Here is a 20298-nt window from a genome sequence, read left to right on the forward strand (position 1 = left end):
CAGTCAAATCTGCCCAAATTACATAGAACGAAGTGCCTCTCGCCTGCTGCCCGTGCTGTGCAGCAGTGACCGAGTGAGTGCAAGAGGTCCCGGTGGGAAGAGATCTGTCTCTGTCAGGTAATTATTTCCAAATAGTCCACTCGTCCCACGCTGTCTCCACACCTGGAAGACGTGTGCGCCAGGTACTCGGGAGTGATCGGCAAAGAGGAGGGCGAAAGAACCAGTGATGATGTGACGAAGTTGCCCATTCAATTCGGTTGTCTCTTTTTACCGGTAGGCTTTTAGTTTTGTTTTTGAGACGCGCGTTTTTTTAAAAAAGTCAGTTGTTTCCTTTGCTTGCAGGAAGATGATGGTCGGGACGGATAAATCATCGGATGTGCGAAATGGTATCTCACAATCCCGGGAACAAGCAGGTAAGCAAACGGTCTCTCTCAACCTCGGAGCGGGACGTTTAATGAGATACTCTCGGTTATTTTGTTAGACAATATCGCGGATATTGCTGGAATCTGAATTTCTTCAGCAGAAAGTTACTTTAGCAGAAAGTGTCCTGGAGAAAGATAACCCCATTGCCGTTAACCTGTGGATGGGACTAGGATGTTCTGCAGTGAATTTGGCGGATAATGCGATACTCAACTGATTTAAACAGCTTCCTGGTCTACCTATTCCTTTTTTTTAAAAGAGATTTAATTCCCCCGTCAGCTGTTGAACCTGTATGATCAGAGGGGCTGGAGTTTCAGAGCTAAGAAAATGTGATTGTCAATATTTGCACTAATTTCACCCCTGCAGGCGATTACAGAGTGAAATGCAGAAAGTGACAGCTCCCTTGTTCTGTCCTTGTACCGCTCCTGCTCCAGTACACAACGTGGTACTGTCTCGCTCAGGTCCAACCTGGATTTGAGGAGTCGTCCGAACCTGTCTTCACTCTCGTCCAGGGTTTTTCTGGAATTTTGATGTTGGCAAAGATCCCAACCACTGAAGGGTTGATTCCAACCTCTACTGGTGCTGGTTTGAGATGTCCATGATTGGTCCCTTATCTTCAACAGAACTCTCTGCCCCCATTGTCTATTGTCTATTGAAGGGTCCTTGACCTGAAACATCAATTCTATTTCTCTTCCCAGGGCTGCTGCTTGACCTGCTGTGAGTTTTGAGCATTTTCTGTGTGCTTTTTTCCCCCCAATTTAAATGGCACAGTTGCAATAATGTATTGTAATTCCATCGACTGGGTAACACGCAACAAAAGCTTTTCACTGTACCTCGGTACACGTGACAATAAACTAATTTTGGATTTCCAGAGATGATGAGATGCAGTGTGGGGGGGATTCATTTCATGTTAGAATTCATTTCATGTTCATTCTTTGCCAAGGTTCCTGAGGGGTAAGGTGCAATGTCAGTTTTCACACTGGACTTCTGAACTTGCTATTTAATAGACAGTATTTGTGTCTTGGGCACAATTAAAGATTCGATCTTAAACTGCGTCCCAATTTACATGTTTTTCTATTTTCTTGTCAGATTTCAGTGAAACCTCATTTACCAATACCAAATGTAAAATCTGCTGTGACGTAGTGCATCTCACGACAGATGCCCCAGGCCTGTGGAGAGTTGGGGAGTGTTGTCAAATAGAGAAACTTTGGGGTGCAAGTACATAGTTCCTTGAAAGGGACAATACAGGTGGTGAAAAAAAGGCAAATAGGATGCTTGCCTTCATCGGTCAAGGCATTGATTACAAGAGTTGAGATGTCGTGTTACAGTTGTACAAAACGTTGGTTAGGCCACACAATGGTGAAAAAAGGCAAATAGGATGCTTGCCTTCATCGGTCAAGGCATTGATTACAAGAGTTGAGATGTCGTGTTACAATTGTACAAAACGTTGGTTAGGCCACACTTTGAGTATTGTGCACGGTTCCAGTTGCCATGCTCCAGGAAAGATGTGATTAAGTCAGAGAGGGTGCAGAGAAGTTTCACAAGGATGGTGCCTGGATTGGAGGGATTGAGTTATAATGAGAAATTGGATAGTCAGGGTCACTTTTCCCTGGAGCAAAAGAGACTGCGAGTTGCATGGTTGCATGATAGAGATATATGAAATTGTGACGTATAGATAGGTTGGATTGCCAGAGTCTGTTTCCAATGTTAGGGTGTCTAAAATTAGAGGGCATAGGTTTAAGGTAAGAGAGAGGAGGCGTAAAAGGAATCCAAACGCAATTTTTTTCATACAAAGTAGTTGGTATCTGGAATGAGCTGCCAGAGGAGGTAGTGGAGGCAGGAACAGTAATAGCATTTAAGAGGCATCTGGATAAGTACTTAATTGAGAAAGGCACAGAGATATGGAATTACTGCAGGTAGGTGGGATCAGTATAGATAGGCATTATGGTCAGCATAAACATGGTGGGCCAAAGCACCTGTTTTCAAAGCTGTACAACTTTAACTCCACAACCTGCTATGTATTACCAGTATTTTGTGTCTTTATTTCAGATCTTCAGTTTTTTAATAATTGGTTTTATGAATTGGGTCATTTTCTTGAAAGTTAAATAAAAAATCTGACGATGTGAAATCTGCCTATTAGTGGCCTTGCACCCAAAAAAGTGGTTTAGTTTGAAGAGCTACTTTGAAGAACTGCAGTGCTGTGACTGATGAGCCTTGATCGGCTCTAAATTGGTTATTGGCTGGCCTAACTTCGAGCATGTTTCTTTACATTTAACCAATTTCAAAAGATTGCGGAAATTTCTTCTGTGTTTAGAATTGCTCAAACATTTATTTTCAAAGATACTTCAGTTTTCAAAATGATGTGACTGAGATAGCAGAAAGTTTAGCTCTTTCTTTTGTTGGTTGCTGGTGACTCCTGGTAATCCCTCTTGGTCCCTTTGTAATTCCAAGTATTCAATAACGTCTGCAGCAAATGCTGCACCTTCACGTCTAAGTATCTGCTGTAAGTGTTACACAGACTGAGGTACAGTATGTGCGAGTATGTAAGGGTTTAGAAAGAGGATGTCAAATTCCTACAGGAGACTAGTCTGTTGAGCACTCCCTTGCCCAGCTGCACTTCAGCAGAAGCTGTGGTTGTAATACTGTGAACAGTAGTTCCTGTTACTGTGTTTGTTTTCCCCACTTACCAATGCTTTTTACCAACGACGTGAAATGAAGTATTTGATAGCATTGGTGCACTATGATACAGAGGGATGTGGGCCAAAATCGGGTCAATTGGACGGGCTTAGATAGACACTTTGGTTAGCAAGGACGAGTTGGGCCAAAGTGTCTGTTTCTGTGCTGTACTATTCTATGACTCTATTTATCGGCTTCATCTGTCAGTGACTGATAACTACCAAGTTTGTCTTTTATTTTTGTCAATTTTTTTCTCTTGGATATGTGGCACATTGTGGCCATTCATCATGGTAATTAGGGATCAGACATGAGGGCAGAAGACCACAGAACCACTCTATTGTCACAGAAGAGGAGGACATTAATCCACATGGTCTGCATGAAAAATCATGGTAATCCCACTCTGCAAATTCTTTCATTTCATTACTTATCCAAGCCCTTTCTGAATCTGTCACCACTACTAGCCCAAGCAGTGCATTCCAGACCCACACTGTTTAAAAAAAAAAAAAATCCTCCTTCATTTTTACCTATCATCTATTCTACATTCCCTCTGTAAGATAGGACAGTTTATCTCAACAGTAACTATCATGCCGATCATGATTTCAACTACCTCAACCTGACACCCTCACAAAATGCACTGTCCCAGGGAGATAGCTTCTCCAGCCTACTAAAGCAATTGGGTTGAGCTTGGGGATTTGCAGTTTTTGGTGGGTTATAGAGCCCAGTATACACAATGCAAGGACTGAAGGCACATACAGTAGGGTGCTTGTTATTGCCAAATGGACAGTGGGAAGGCCTTGAAGTACACCAGCCATTCCACCTGGCTCCATCTGACATCTTTTCCTTCCACCTACCTCCATCCATCATCCACCTGCCTCTGTCCCCCAATGCCACCTCATTTTCTCCCCCTCCTCCTCCCTTACCCCACTCTACTTGCCTATCCTTAACCTCTTCTCAGTCCACAATTGCCTCTCACCACTTCTTCTATTTATACTGGCTCTCTCCCCTCTCTGTCCTAATGCAGGGTTGCAACCCGAAATGTTGACCGTTCCTTTCTGCCCACAGATGCTGTTCAGGTTCCACCAGCAGATTATTTGTTGCTCTTGATTGCCACCTCTCGTGTCTTCACAGTCGGTGCAATCTGACCCTTTCCAATGGTCACTTGAGTATTTTTCATCATTGGTCACTGAATAATCTAGACCTGGAATTCTTTCCACGTCGCCCTCTTTACCAATCACTGCGTGGTACCTTTATTGCTACCAACTGGCATTGGCTGTCTCAGCACAAGATGTCTGTCACATTTATAAAATAAAGCTGCCATGAAGCTGCCTTGGATTGTTAGACAAGTTAAATATTTACCTTAAAAAAAAGACAAGGCCCAAAGTGCTGGAGTGAGTAAGTGAGTCAGACAGCATCCCTGAAGAACATTTGGTAAAGGATGTTCTGGGTCAGGATCCTTCTTTAGTCCATCACTTTTCCATGTTCTCCAGGGGTGTTGCCTGACCTGCCAAGTTACTCCAGCACATTGTGTCATTTTTTTGTAAACCAACATCTGCAGTTCATTACAATTCTAACTGTTTACGCTTTTTGAAATCCATCATAAAATTGAAGACTTGTCTTTCCTTAATCGTGTTGTTTCCAGTGGGAGGAAAGTTGCTCAGTGATAACTAAACCTTCATTGCTGGCAACATCCTGAATTTATCCTGCGACTTATCCATGGTTATTTCCAGATGAGAAATTACTAGCTCATCTTTTAGTATAAGAAAATAATTGCAGATGCTGGTACAAATCGAAGGTATTGATTCACAAAATGCTGGAGTAACTCAGTAGGTCAGGCAGCATCTCAGGAGAGAAGGAATGGGTGACATTTCGGGTCGAGACCCTTCTTCAGACTCAGAAGGGTCTCGACCCAAAACATCACCCATTCCTTCTCTCCTGAGATGCTGCCTGACCTGCTGAGTTACTCCAGTATTTGTGAATCAGCTCATCTTTTAGTGTTTGTTTGTTGCCCAGTACAGTGGTGGTGCAGACACAAGACAGCAACGCTTGGATCTGGAGCAATAAACGAGCTGCTGGAGGAATGTGGCATCTTAACTTTTTTAGAGATACGCTGCAGATACAGGCCTTTCAGCCCACTGAGTCCGTATTGTCCAGCAATCCCCATACATGAGCACTATCCTACGCACTAGGGACGATCTACAAGCCTGTACATCTTTGGAGTGTGGGAGGAAACTGGAGCTCCTGGAGAAAACCCATGCTGTCACTGGGAGATTGTACAAACGTCATATGGACAGCACCCGTAGTCAGGATCGAACCTGGGTCTCTACCATTGTAAGGCAGCAACTCTACCGTTGTGCTACCATGCCACCCTGAAACTGAGGGGAGATTGCCAATGGCGATGCAATTTTCTTAGAAGTAGGTCATTCAGTGTTACTGTCCCATAGTTGGTGTCCCCACTCCACTGCAGTCATTGAATAACCATAATAATCAATCTCTCTGTCTACAATAGATATAGAATTGTCTACAGTGCTGGAACTGCAGCCTAAAGGTATGTAGGTTAATTGACTGGGTAAATGTAAAAATTGTCCCTAGTGTGTGTAGGATAGTGTTAATAGTGTTAGTGTGCGGGGATCGCTGGGCGGCGCGGACTTGGTGGGCCGAAAAGGCCTGTTTCCGCGCTGTATCTGAAATATGAAAAAATAATATGAAAAAAATAAAGATGGACCTGATCAAAGGTATAATTACTGCTGTTGGTGTTGAGCAAATTTCAAATAGTAATCCTGGCAATGACGCAATGAATACTGAGGGATATATGCTGATACTTTTCTGGTCAGACAGCAAGGATGCATTGGGAGGAGAGGATTTCCAGTGGGATTTTAATACCTGTTGATGGCAAAAACCTGCTGGGCAGAAACCGCCAGCTAATTGGTGAATAAACTAGCCGCCCAGTGGAAAGTGATGGAAAATCAAAATACTGCAGGTGTGGAAAACTGAAATAAAGCCCCCAAAATACTGGAAACAGTCAGAAAGTTAGGCAGCATGTGTGGAGAAGGCAACAGAGTCAAAGACGTCCCAACATTCTCTGCTTTATTAGGGGAACGTGATCTATGGCAAGGTAAAGGTTCTTGGTGAACTACCAGAGATGGTGATCTTTGCAATGATGAATTAGTCACTGCCGAGTAGCATCGATGTCACATTGCTTTCAAATGGATTCCATATTGCTAACAATTTCAGTTAAATCTGGTTAAAGCCTGTGTGACTCATACTCGTGACCCAGATTTTATTATTTGTTCAATCGCAGGATGTAGGCATTAATGGTTAAGCCAATGTGTATTGCCCACCCCCAATTACCCTAAAATATCTGGTGTACTGTCACCATGAGTCATATAGCTCTGAGGTGAAGATGTGTGAAGTTACAGTATTTCTACCATCCCCAAGGGAGCTGAGGAATTTGATGATGGAGCAACTGTGACGCATTTCCAAGTTAGGGGGTGGTGTGGAACTTGCAGGGGTATTTTTGGGTGCTAGGATTCCCTTATGCTTGTGGCCCATCTTTTACATAGTGTAAAGACTGGGACAATGATATCAAAGAAACCTTGTATTTAAGAAGTGTGAAGATGAACACTTGAATTGCCTTGGCAATGAAGGTTGATGATTGCCCAAAGGTAGCATTGGTACAGATGGGTGCCCACTGGTCACTATGGATGTGGTGGGTCAAATGGACTGTTTCTATGCTGTATGACACTATAAATTGTTGCAGCGTCTCTTATGAATAGTGCACACTGAAGATGGATTATTTAGTAGTCAATATCAAAGGATATTATCTGAGTTCCAAATGTGGAGTGCTTAGTTTAGATGGTATTAAGTGTCTTGACTGTTGATGGTACTATGTACATTTTGTAGACTTGTAGACTATCCACTTTTGATAGTCTTGTTGCAGAAAGCTCAAACTTTGACATAAAATAAAAATTGAGACGGGTAAATGGATAGGATCGGTTTAGAGGGCGATGTGAGCCAAACACAGGCTGGTGGGACTATTATAGATGGGACATGTTGGTCGGCTTGGGCTGAAGGGCCTGTTTCCACACTGTATGACTCTATGACCAGCTCTTTTAGTTGCATTAATAAAAGACTGCCACAATCACAAAACCAGTCTCTGGAGGAAATGAAAATGGGTGAAGCATTCAGTAAGGAAGTTTGCATCCTGCATCTACAGCAGGAAAAGGTTGCAGTTTTTGTATTGTTTTGCTTACCACCAGATGGAGATTCAGTCTGGCAACTGTGCCCTTAAGGATTTTGCCAAGTTAGTCAGTGCGTGTGCTACTGAACCACCCTTGATGATTTAATGTTGAGGACCCCACCAATGTGTCCTTTGTGCTCTGCTTTAAGTAATCAATATGGAAGAGAAGGTAGGAAGTGAGTTGAGGAATCCTAGTTAAGCAATCTTGGAACCACACCATTTTGGGTGCGTATGGTTCTACTGTCAGTCTGAGTTTTTGTCCTCTCAGTGGAATGGGGTGTGCCCCACGATGGTGAAGGGCAAATCTGTATTGTTGGTGAAAAGGTATGAATCCATGACATTCTATCGAATAAATGTCTCATTGTGGGCTGGGTTTCCATTGTAGCGTCCAACTCTTGTGGCCTTGATTGATGTTGGGTTAATTGAGTTAATGTATCATTCTTTAGTGATGGTTTGAGGCTGTTGTGTGATTAGGTAGTTAATTTCAGCAGACAAATAAAGTTTCAAACACTCTGCTGTAGGTGAGGAATGATTACCAGTCCAAGTAAGGAAAGATGATTTACCTGGATTAGCAAAATAGATCAGATTTGTAAAATTCCCACAATTGTTTTCATTGACATTATCAACGCGTTATCTCCGCCACCACATTGTTAAGATTTCTTTTAATTAGCTGAATTTGATTTTCTCAGCTTCTGTGGTAGAATTTGACTTTGTGTGCCTGATCAGTCAAAGCTGAAGGGTTCAATGCTATTTTAGTAACTTAACCAGTATGTTATCCTGTGATCACCTTTTTAATATTTATTGATTCACTTGCAGGGTGTTTGGTATTGCTTGCCACGCCAGCATTTATTGTCCATTCGCAAATCTGTGTGATGGCTACGATGTCAAGTCAAGTCAAGTCAAGTCAATTTTATTTGTATAGCACATTTAAAAACAACCCACGTTGACCAAAGTGCTGTACATTTGATTAGGTTCCAATAGAAAAAAAAATGAAAACATACAGTAGCACGCAAACAGTTCACAGCGCCTCCTCAATGAGCCTCAAACGCTAGGGAGTAGAAATATGTTTTGAGCCTGGACTTAAAGGAGTCGATGGAGGGGGCAGTTCTGATCGGGAGAGGGATGCTGTTCCACAGTCTAGGAGCTGCAACCGCAAAAGCGCGGTCACCCCTGAGTTTAAGCCTAGACCGCGGGATAGTGAATAGCCCCAAGTCGGCCGATCTGAGGGACCTGGAGTTAGAGAGGGGGGTTAGAAGATTTTTGATGTAGGGGGGGGAGTGTCCATTTAGGGCTTTATACGTGAATAGGAGGAGCTTGAAGTTGATTCTGTACCGTACAGGGAGCCAGTGGAGAGAGGCCAGAATCGGGGTGATGTGGTCCCTTTTACGGGTACCCGTCAGGAGTCTCGCTGCGGCGTTTTGGACCAGTTGCAGGCGGGACAGGGAAGATTGGCTGATCCCAGTGTATAGGGAGTTGCAGTAGTCTAGGCGGGAGGAAATGAAAGCGTGAATGATTTTTTCTGTGTCGTCGAATTTGAGGAAAGGTTTGATTTTAGCTATGGTTCGAAGTTGGAAGAAGCTAGCTTTTACCACAGCATTGACTTGCTTATCAAATTTTAATGCAGAGTCAAATATCATGCCGAGGTTTTTGACATGCGGTTTGACTAGGCAGGATAGGCTTCCAAGACTGCCTGTTATCAATTTGATGGAGTCGGGGGGGCCGAATAGGATGACCTCAGACTTGCTCTCATTTAATTGGAGGAAGTTCTGTGCCATCCAACATTTTATGTCCTCAAGGATGTGCCTTCTTGAAGAATTTTGGTCCACTTGGGGTAAATACTCGGTGTTATCGACGAGGATTTTGATTCTGCAACATTGAAGTATAGATCATAAATTTCCAAATAGGGTCATGTGTCACTGGTGGCATAATTGGAAATGATGCTGTTCCCATCCATCTGCTCTCCTTATCCTTGGTCCAATGTTTACAGGGACTATGAACAGTTCCTCCTGAAAGTTGTAGATGTTGCACATTGCAGACATGATGTGCTGATGGTGGAGGAGTGAATATCGAGAGCAGATATGGACGGAATGTCAATGAATGAGGTTGCTACTTCCTTGATTGTGTTGAGCCTCCAGAGTGTTCGAATGACATTAATCCATCATCATAACTATAAATCTGCCTTTATACTGTAGATGATGGACAGATAGTGAGGAATCAGAATGTGGGACCTTCTCTGAGAGAGACCTGGTCATGTAGCCATATATCTTTATATGGCTGGTTTATTAAATAAGAGTCCATTCCAAAGATGTACAGGCTTGTAGGTTAATTGGCTTCTGTAAATTGTCCCTAGTGTGTAGGATAGAACTGTTGGTCGTTGATCGTTGGTCGGCACAGACACAGTGGACCAAAGGGCCTGTTTCCATGCTGTATTTCTAAACTAAACAAGTAGGGAAGCCCTGGAATACTGATGGTGAAGGATTCAAGACTGATAAAGGGGCCGAATGTGAGAGGGACATGGTTAGATTTTCTCTTGCTATCTGTCATCATTACCTGTGTGAAATGAATGTTACTTGCAATTACCGGGCCAAGCCCAAATATTTTCCAAGTTGTGCTCTTGTAAGCTAGACTCCAGGTTGAAGGTGGGAATGTTTACAGACCCTCCCAAGTTAAATGCTTCGTTATCTGCTCTCGTGTCTTATTGTGTCGGTTAGAACTGCAGATGCTGGTTTAAATCGAAGATAGACACAAAATGCTGGAGTAACTCAGCGGAACAGTCAGCATCTCTGGAGAGAAGGAATGGGTGACGTTTCCGGTCGAGACTCTGAAGAAGGGTCTCGACCCGAAACGTCACACATTCCTTGCTTCCTTATGATGGTCAGTGTAAAGGATGATCCCAAACCAACCTGTGAAATGGGGAGCAGGATGCTGATGATGGAGACAACTCTGTCTTATTCCTACTTTACTAGAGTGTGTTCAATTATCCCAACCAGGGCACCTGAAAAGTAGGAGTAAAAGGCAGGTTTGGCTTGGGATCATCCAGTTCTCGTGCTTGCTCGATGCCTTGGGCATTGTAAATCAGGCGTGGCTGCTAGAGCTTTTACCGTTTGAGCAAAGGCCCAGGAGCCGGATCCTAAATACATTGTTTTTGCTCAGCAGTTCATTATTTGCATATTTTCAGTTGGACTGGCTCTGTTCCTCTCTTCTCTGAACGTAGATGTGAAAAACACACTCTCAGATATAATCTCAGTCAATTTAGAGCGAAGCTGCATTCAGCATGAGCAAAATGAGACTTTTAATCTCCACTTGACTTTTTTTTTGAGTAAGTGTAGGTTCAACTATCCTGTGATGCATTTGGCTGGTGCATGATCATCTTAAGATCAGATCCACTGGTGTCCTCCAAGAGTTTGTTATTTTAAAACATTATTCATAAATATAAGCAAAGAAAAAAAAATCTTTGATGAGCACCCAGATTTGTTTCTAAATCTGATTCTGGATGATCAGCCATGATCATATTGAATGGCGGTGCTGACTTGAAGGGCCGAATGGCCTACTCCTGCACCTATTTTCTATGTTTCTATCTTGTCCATAATTATTTGACTTGCATCGGACTGGGTATCAAAGTTGAAATCTTCTGGTCTGCGTGGTTAAGTATTGCACACCCACATGTATAGACATATATATGGAACATCCCCACTCACTCTGAAACATGGAGAAGTTGTCATAGTAACAGGCTCTCAGACATTTGCATATTTCAAACTAATTTTCATACTGGAGCCTCGTAAGAAGGAAGGATTTACATACTGGAGGAGAGGAGGCTGCCCATGTACAAGCAAAGAGGAGCTCATTTGAAATTCAAATTAGATGCCCAACAGAACTACAGTGTTTATGGAGATTTAAATAACATGGAAACATAACAAAAGTTGTTCTCTCCAGCCGGCACTAAATCCCAATCTCTGGATCACTTGTGCCTCCTGTGCACTGCACCTGTGCCATGCAGCCCTGTTAGATATGGACTCATTCCTCGCCCATGCCTGTTCCTTGCAGCAAAGGGTGATGAAAAGTGCAACTGAAAACATGTCTCTATCCAAAACTGCACAGGGCAATGTGACTCACTGCAGCTTTTAGGGAGCAAGCTCGCATCCTATGTACGTCGGAGGAGTCTATTTTGCTTCCTTCCCCTCCTCTTCTTTACTCTTTCATCCCACTTTAGTGTTTTTGTTTTAGAGATACCTCATGGAAACAGGCCCTCTGGCCCACTGAGTCCACATCACGAGTTCTATGTTGTTCCACTTTCGCATCCACTCTCTGCACACTAGGGGTAATTAACAGAGGCCCATTAACCTAGAAACCCGCACATCTTTGGGATGTGGGGGGGAAACTAGAGGAAACCCACACAGTCACAGGGAGAATGAGCAAACTCAGACAGCACCCAAGGTCAGGAGTGAACCCAGGTCTCTGACGCTGTGAACCACCTGCACCACTGTGCCATCCTATGAAATATGGGCACTGCTGTTTGCTTTCTCTTTCAGCCAATTTCCATGCTAATTGTAGGAATGCTAAAAGCTCATTGTGAGCTGAAGAGAGTGGGAGGCTTTCTGAGTGGTGCGTGCGCGTATTTGAACCAAGCTTTGTCCTTCAATGTTGAAAAGCCCATCTTGCTGTGTCGTGAGAAAGTGGAAGGTTAGCTATTTGGGATGAATCTGCATCTAAATCCTGGAACTGCCCACACAAAAGTACTGTGGGGATGCCTATGCCGGAAGGATCACACTAGTCCCAGAAGGCCCAACTCAACAGCAGTTGCAGACAGAAAATAAATGCTGGCCTCGCTCGTAATTGTCACAAAAGAATGAATAAGGGGAAAAATAATCATTTATTATCCAAGTACCCAGAATAGGTCAAATCTGGCCACCCAAAAGGCCTCTATTAATAATAACCAAGCTGTAAGATGATGATGCTCCCTCTAGTGCCACAGATCATGAGTTTATAATTCTCACTGCTTCAGTAAATGTAACTATTCTGAATATTCATACTTTATTTTTTATGTCAGGCATTGAACAGAATGGCTTGGGCTTTATTCGACAGGTGAGTGTTACTCAGTCAAATTCTTCATGTTGAACTTTCTTTATTCCAACTCATTGATAAATCATACTTTTCTCATTAATAATTTTAAGGCACAAGCACCAATATAATGACCACAACTATTTACCACGGAGGCCTCGTTAAGTTTGGGTTTAGGTTTCAACTTGGTTTAGTTTAGAGATACAGCATGGAAACAGACCCTTTGGCCCACCAAGTCCACGCCGACCAATGAACACCTACCTGTACACTAGCTCTTTCCTAAACACGAGGGACAATTTACAGAAGCCATTTAATCCACAAACCTGCACATCTTTGGAATGTATGAGGAAACCCACGCAGTCACAGGGAGAACGTACAAACTCTATGCAGACAGCTCCCAGTTAGGATCCAACCGGGTGTCTGGCATTGTAAGGCCGCAATTCTACAGCTGTACCCCTGTGCCACCCCAAACTTTCGATTAGGGATACTGGTTTGGTTCAGTAATTACGATCAAAGATTAAGCTTGAGGTATAGATGGGGTTCGAGTTTGTCAGGATTAGAACCTTGGCAAAGTTAAGGTTAAGTTAAAAACATAAAATTCTGTAATACTCAGCATGTCAGGCAGCATTTTAGGGGAGGGAACCGTTAACATTTCAGGTTGATGACTTTTCATTAACCTTTTATCTGCCCATCCCTTCCTTGGAAATGTAGACACAGGCTGTTCTACATCTAACTTGCATTGCATCATCCCAAGGTGGAGTATTTTATAGTGTAGAAGGTGGATTAAATTTCAATGCCTGGGTCCTGATGATGTCTAGGACTAGGGAGCAAACCTGCTAACAGGCCATTTGGGCATAAAGATCACGGGATAATTGTTCTTCGCTGAATCTTATCCAACAAGAGTCAGCACTTTCAGAAGAGGTGAGCAGGAAATGGGGTTTAGTCATAGATTCCATATTGACATCTCTCATGCTGTGCTCAGTTAACTCGGAAAGTTTAGGTTAACAAAAGTTCAATCGGAACATTTGGACCATTTATTTACCTCTTTGTGCTTGAGTGGGATACTGTATCTCTCTGCCCATTTGTTGGCCACATGGCTAGTCTTTTGTTTGTTTTCTTTCCTTTCTTTTAGAATCACTTGAGTTGAACCATTTGCTATTGAGCTGCAGTGGGAGTGGGTGGAGGGATGATCTCAGTCAGAGGTTGTGGTTAGTGTCAGGAAATGAGTGCTTGTGGGAGTGGGAATTTGCATACAGAGGGAAGGTGGGGCCCAGCCTACCCAGTCCAACCTGTTTGGTTTCTAGGCTTGTGACTACACATTCAGTGACATTTAACACGTTTGGTGCATCTTGTGCTTCAGCTGTAAGTTGAGGGTGCAGAAGCCTTTGTAGAAGTGCGCAGTGTTTATGGGTGAAGGGGGAGAGTTGCTGGGGTGGTGGGTGTAGCAAGGACAGTCAATTCTCAGAAATGTATTAAAATGCCACAAAATATCCTGTATGATCAACCTTTTATTTTGTATTTTTGGTTACTTATTTTAAATTGCCATACTACAATGTTTTATGTTTTATGGTTGTGCACAATCAATAAAACAGAATTATCTGTAACCTAAGCATTTTATCCTTGCATGTCTGTTTCCCTTGTCAAGTAGTCATATTCTGTGAGCCCTGTTACCGGGAGAGGCTCCAATTTTCCGAACTCTCCACTGTACTCCGAGTATTAAGTCAGGACCGGAGGCCCCTGGGGGTTCTGGATCATCCCCAGATTAATACTTAATGTATTGGTATTAGAAATAAATTCTCATTTGATCAACTGCTTTGGTCGTGGGCCATGTGGTTTGGGAAGATAACAGGGTTCCAGCCTGGTGTGTGCTATTAGTCAGGCTGCAATGGGGATGTTTACATTTAACGTCCATAATCCCGAATAAGGGGACAGTTGTGTCTCCTGACCAGGGTGTGGATGATCAGGATGCAGACCCTGCTATTGGAAATTGATGATCAACGGCTGGATGCTTCAGGGATGCTGGGACTATTGGAGTTCTAGGTGCAGGCTATCTCTGACACCCGGGTTGAATGTTGATGTGTCCCTGATGTCTGAAATGGCATGGGTGTTGTCCGCACAAAACTGAATTAATTTTTGTCTTGTGTTTCCATTTTCCAGATCAAAACTGAGGACCACAGAAACTCGCCTCCACAGGTATTAGCAGAGATAGATCATGGTTGATTAAGATGTTAGTGATGTGTATGGGCACAGCTGAAAGTGGATCGTTGCACACCCATCCATTCACCAAGGCAGCTGTAGATAAATAGCATTTCAACTCGTGCATTTGCAGACGCCTCACATGTTTTCCTGCTGGACTATCTATTTACGGAAAATATTTGTATGGATGTTGGGATTTGTTGGGATGGCGAGTGAGATTGGATTGGGAGTGGGGAAGAGGTGTTTGAAATGGAGTGACTGAGATTGCATTGGGAGCAGCGACTGAAAGGGCATGGGGTGTGGGTGAGGAGGCAGGATTGGTGCGGGCGTTGATTACATTGGGAAGTGGGGGTTGGAAAGGGGTAGAAAGGGAACAAAGGGATAACATTGAGGGCTGGGTGAAATTGGGATAGGGGGTGATTGATGATGAAATGCAGGGCATGTTTTGTGAGTGTCATATGATTGCACTCAATTCCAAGCACTGGGAATCTGGTTGTGAAGTGAATAGCTTTACTAGGAAAGAGATTCTGAGTAGGAGCTGGGACGTTGTGGGTCATAACTCTGAGACTGACAAGTACCCTGTTCCCTTAGGACCTGCAGCCACTTCACACCTTGCAGCAATTAGTGGTCGTACCTGGGCATCACCTGCCAACAGCAGCAACGTTCCTCGTGCCTCAGGCACAGCAGAACCATCAAGGTAATCTATTGTGTGGGAAGGAACTGCAGATGCTGGTTTAAACCAAAGATAGATACAAAAAGGTGGAGTAACTCAGTGGGTCAGCCAGCATCTCTGAAGAAAAGGAATAGGTGACATTTAGGGTCGAAACCCTTCTTCAGAGTCTGAAGAAGGGTCTCGACCCAAAACATCGCCTATTCCTTTTCTCCAGAGATGCTGTTGGACCTGCTGAGTTACTCCAGCTTTTTGTGTCTAAGGTGATGTATTGTCCTGCTCACAGTGGCTTGCTTACACACAACAGTAATTATTTCAATATGTCACGGAGTGGTCCAGAGAAACAGAAAGGCCTGGTTTGTTTGAGGCAGCACGAGAGGAATAACAGGGAAAGTTGTGGAGGGTGGGGGTGGTTAAAAAACCACATCCCATTTAGATTGACTTGGAGATAGACCAATATTGCACTGGAATTAAAATTAAAATAAAAAATTCTGAAAGAGCTCGGCGGGTGAGAATGTATCTGTGGAAAGAGATATCGAGTTAACATTTCAAGTTGAAGACCCCTTTAGTCAAAATGTCTTTTAATTGAAACATGAATGATTTCTCTTTCCGCTGAGTGCTTCCAGCATTTTCTGCTTTGAGTTCAGATTGCCAGACAATAGTCAGGGTTGGGTTGGGTGAGCTTTGAACAATGCTGCTCCAGATTGGGAGAGGATGAAGCAATGCGTTTGAATTGGGTTGGCGGAGATAGACAAATGCCTTCGTGTGGGCAGTGGAACACCTTGCTGGATTAATTCACAAAATGCTGGAGTAACTCAGCAGGTCAGGCAGCATCTCGGGAGAGAAGGAATGGGTGACGTTTCGGGTCGAGACCCTTCTTCAGCCTGAAGAAGGGTCTCGACCCGAAACGTCACCCATTCCTTCTCTCCCGAGATGCTGCCTGACCTGCTGAGTTGCACCAGCATTTTGTGAATAAATCGATTTGTACCAGCATCTGCAGTTATTTTCTTATACACCTTGCTGGATTAAGCAGCTAAAGGTAGCGGGACATCTGATTGGGTCAGAGTGGAGGAATGCATGAAGAGGAGGCACAAGAGATTGCACATGATAGAATCTGGAGCGAAAGGCTCCTTCTGGAGGACCTCAATGGGCCAGGCAGCATCCGTGCAGGGAAGTGGACACAGGAGATGGCCTATGTAAAGGGGTGAGGGATTGTTGTGGGTCAAGTGATATGTGGATCTGGGTGAGGAGGGGTTGATTTGCAGATGGAGTCAGGAAAAGAAGTGCACTAAATGTTATTCACGTTATTCCCTTTGACATGTATCTGTACAATGTGGACGGCTCGATTGTAATCATGTATTATCTTTCTGCTGACTGGTTAGCACACACAAAAGCTTTTCGCTGTACCTCTTACACGTGACAATAAACAAAACTCAAACTCAAGGTAGTGATAGAAGCTGAGAAGTGATGAGTGCAGACAACAAAGGGCTGCAAATTATTGATTCCAATAAGAAAGAAAGGTGAAGAGTGGAACCAAATGGTGGGACTTTGGGAATGGTGGGGGGAGGGGATGGGAAAACCCAGTGGGACAACTGTGTAGGTGGTGGGCAGATTGTGTAGGTGGGAGAAGGGCAAGAAACTGGGTGATAGAGACTGGGGTGGGGTAGGTTTTTGAAAGAAGGGTGTGTGTGAGAGGACTGGAGTTCACCAGAAAGGGAGAGAGTGGGAGGGGACAGGAGGAGAGCAGGTTATCTGGACTTGGAGAACTCATTGTTCATGCTGCTGGGTTGTGAAACACGCAGGCAGAGTGTAAACTGCTGTTCTGCAAATTTGCATACAGCCTCTCCCTGGCAGTGGAGGAGTCCAAGTCCAGACAGGTTGTAGTGGGAATGGGAAGGGAATTACAAAGACTTGCAATTGGGAGCCATTGTGTTGAATAGGTTGGATGGGTGGTGAAGGAATGTTTCTCTGGGTTGAGGTGTGTGGCAGGGAAGGATGCCTGTCAGGATGGGGTTTGCTGGTGAAAGATCACTTAAAGTGGGGAGTGGAGGAACATTTATCTGGATTGGTGTTTAGTGCTGAGAGGTGAGGGAGGGAAACCTGTTAAGTTTGGGGTTGTGATATGGCAGGAGCACTCGTTGTGTTGGGTTGCTTGGGGATCCTTGAAGACCTGTCTATGTTGGGTTCAGAGGGCGGCATGGTGGCAGCGGTAGAGATGCTGCCTTACCACGCCAGAGAACCAGGTTCAATCCTGACTATGGTACTATCTGTATGGAGTTTGTATGTTCTCCCTGTGTCTTGCCTGGGTTTTCTCCAGATGTTCCGGTTTCCTCCCATACTTCAAAGATGTACAAGTTTGTTGGTTAATTGACTTAGTAAAATTGTAAATTGTCCCTGGTGTGTGTAGGATAGTATTAATGTGCGGATATCGTTGGTCAGCGCGGACTCGGTGGGCCGAACGGCCTATTTCTGCGCTGTATGTCTAAACTAAGATAAATGCCATGGCAGGCTGAAGTATTGAAGGGAAAGGCAGGAACTCCTATTGAATTTGGGTTGATGAGAATGGCTCTATTGGTGAGGGGTGGATGGTGAGAGGAATACCTGTTCAAGTTGGGACAGGAAAGGGCAGAGGGGCTGAGGATTCCTTGGTAGGTGGCAAGGGAAATGGATTGGTTTGAGCAGGTGTCTGATCAGTAACTAGCTCCATCTCTGAAAACAAGTTCCACAGTGGATGACACATCATAGAACAGTACAACATAACAATAGGCCCCTCGGACCATATCTTCAATCAGCTTTGAAATCCTGGTTGATTTTCCCTCGCTCTGATCATTTGTTTCTCTTTAGGATGTACATTGTAATGTTGTGATGTAGCCATTGTGGTTTTTTTAATGCATTCTCAGGTTCGCTGCAGACTCCAAACTTGCTCCCGTTGTCTCCGCAATCACAGAGCTCCCTCTGTTCCCCTCAGCCTGGCATTGGGCTCACTTCACAGGTTAGTGGTGCGCTCAAGTGTTTCATTTACATTTAGTCACAAAGCAAAGGTGAACACAAAATGCTGGAGTAACTCAGGATAGGCAGCATCTCTGGAGAGAAGAAATGGGTGATGTTTCGGGGCGAGACCCTTCTTCAGACTGATGTCAGGGGAGTGGGTGGGACAGAGATAGAATGTAGTCAGAGACAGTAAGACTGGTTGGAGAACTGGGAAGGGGAGGGGATGGAGAGAGAGAGGGAAAGCAAGGGCTATTTGAAGTTAGATGTCAATGTTCATACCACTGGGGTGTAAGCTACCCAAGTGAAATATGAGGTGCTGTTCTTCCAATTTGCACTGGGCCTCACTCTGACAATGGAGGAGGCCCAGGACAGAAAGGTCAGATTAGGAATGGGAGGGGGAGTTAAAGTGCTGAGCAACCGTGAGATCAGGTAGGTTAAGGCGGACTGAACGAAGGCGTTCAGCGAAACGAATGCCAAGCCTTGGTCTCCATCCCCTCTCCCTTCCCAGTTCTCCCACCAGTCTTACTGTCTCTGACTACATTCTGTCTTTGTCCCGCCCACTCCCGTGACATCAGTCTGAAGAAGGGTCTCGACCGAAACATCACCCATTCCTTCTCTCCAGAGATGCTGCCCGCATTTTGTGTCTACCTTCGATTTAAACAAGGTTCTGCAGTTCTTTCCTACTCACTAGTCACAAAGCAAATTCTCTATGAGTTAGAGTAGCTTTTAGCCACCGAGAATTAGTGAAATGAATAAAGACAACTCCACTGTCAAAATTGTACCACCGAGCAAGATTATCATGGGAATGGTGTGGGCCATTGTCTATCCGTACGCCTCTGAGGAATTGGGATTGTGGAACTAAAATTACAGCGTCTGGAAATTTACTGATTGTTGATAGATGTATTTATATTTTCTGATGAACAGAAGATTCCCTTAAGTGTCCCTTAACAGAAGTGTCCCTTAAATGAGGCTTATGATATCAGGCGAGGAGTTTGGCCATCCAAGACTGAGGAGAGAATACTTTTTTTTTTAGTCAAAACTACGGAATCTTTGGAACCCTGTACTCCCAGTGGACTGTGGAAACTCAGTTGCTGAAGTATGTAGGTTTGACTCACAAGGTTTTGGGGAATTAAGTGATATATGGATCAGAGGGAAAGTACAATTTGTGAAATTGCAGCTATGTGATCTTAGTGAAAGGGAGAAGACGATTACAGGGCTGCATTATCTGCTCCTGTCTTACGGCAAGGCTGTAATTGATAAGTGTTACTGTGTAACTCTGGTCGCTAAAGATTTTTGGGTCTAACCCATTAAATGAGTTTGTTTTAATAACTTAACAGGCAGTCATTCGATCAGGACTCATGGGTTCATCCTTGGAGTCCCATTTAGAAGCCCTTCCTCCACACCAGGTCCCAAAGCACATTGCTCCAAAGCACATCACCTCTGTGCAGTCAGATGAACCTAATGACCTGGAGGAACTGGAACAGTTTGCAAAAACGTTTAAACAAAGGCGCATTAAGCTGGGTTTCACTCAGGTAAGAAAACAGGGTCCAGCAATTGTTGGGATTCAGTGGTGAAGGAGTTCTGTGCCTCTCTCTGTGTCCGTGCCTCTCTCTGTGTCTGTCTCTCTCTCTGTGTCTCTGCCTCTCTCTGTGTCCGTGCCTCTCTCTGTGTCTCTGCCTCTCTCTGTGTCCGTGCCCCTCTCTGTGTCTCTGCCTCTCTCTGTGTCTCTGCCTCTCTCTGTGTCTCTGCCTCTCTCTGTGTCTCTGCCTCTCTCTGTGTCTCTGCCTCTCTCTGTGTCTCTGCCTCTCTCTGTGTCCCTGCCTCTCTCTGTGTCTGTCTCTCTCTGTGTCCGTGCCTCTCTCTGTATCCGTGTCTCTCTGCGTCTGTGCCTCTGTGTCTGTGCCTCTCTCTGTGTCTCTGCCTCTCTCTGTGTCTCTGCCTCTCTCTGTGTCTCTGCCTCTCTCTGTGTCTGTGCCTCTCTCTGTGTCCGTGTCTCTCTGTGTGCCTCTGCCTCTCTTTGTGTCCGTGCCTCTCTCTGTGTCTGTGCCTC

The 20298-nt window shown here is 44.3% G+C and overlaps 1 protein-coding gene across 1 annotated transcript in view; it reads left to right on the top strand.

Annotated features, from left to right (window-relative positions):
- Window positions 1-346: 346 nt before the first annotated feature.
- Window positions 347-20298, top strand: part of LOC144608773 (POU domain, class 2, transcription factor 3-like) — a 34082-nt gene continuing 14130 nt past the window's right edge. Inside the window, exons 1-6 of the mRNA XM_078426861.1 lie at window positions 347-413; window positions 12381-12415; window positions 14549-14584; window positions 15179-15284; window positions 18158-18249; window positions 19586-19780. Coding sequence (XP_078282987.1) covers window positions 347-413; window positions 12381-12415; window positions 14549-14584; window positions 15179-15284; window positions 18158-18249; window positions 19586-19780 — 531 coding nt within the window. The remainder of the gene's footprint in view (window positions 414-12380; window positions 12416-14548; window positions 14585-15178; window positions 15285-18157; window positions 18250-19585; window positions 19781-20298) is intronic.

This window comes from Rhinoraja longicauda, chromosome 32 (genome assembly GCF_053455715.1).
Source record: "Rhinoraja longicauda isolate Sanriku21f chromosome 32, sRhiLon1.1, whole genome shotgun sequence".
Taxonomy (NCBI): Eukaryota; Metazoa; Chordata; class Chondrichthyes; order Rajiformes; family Arhynchobatidae; genus Rhinoraja; species Rhinoraja longicauda.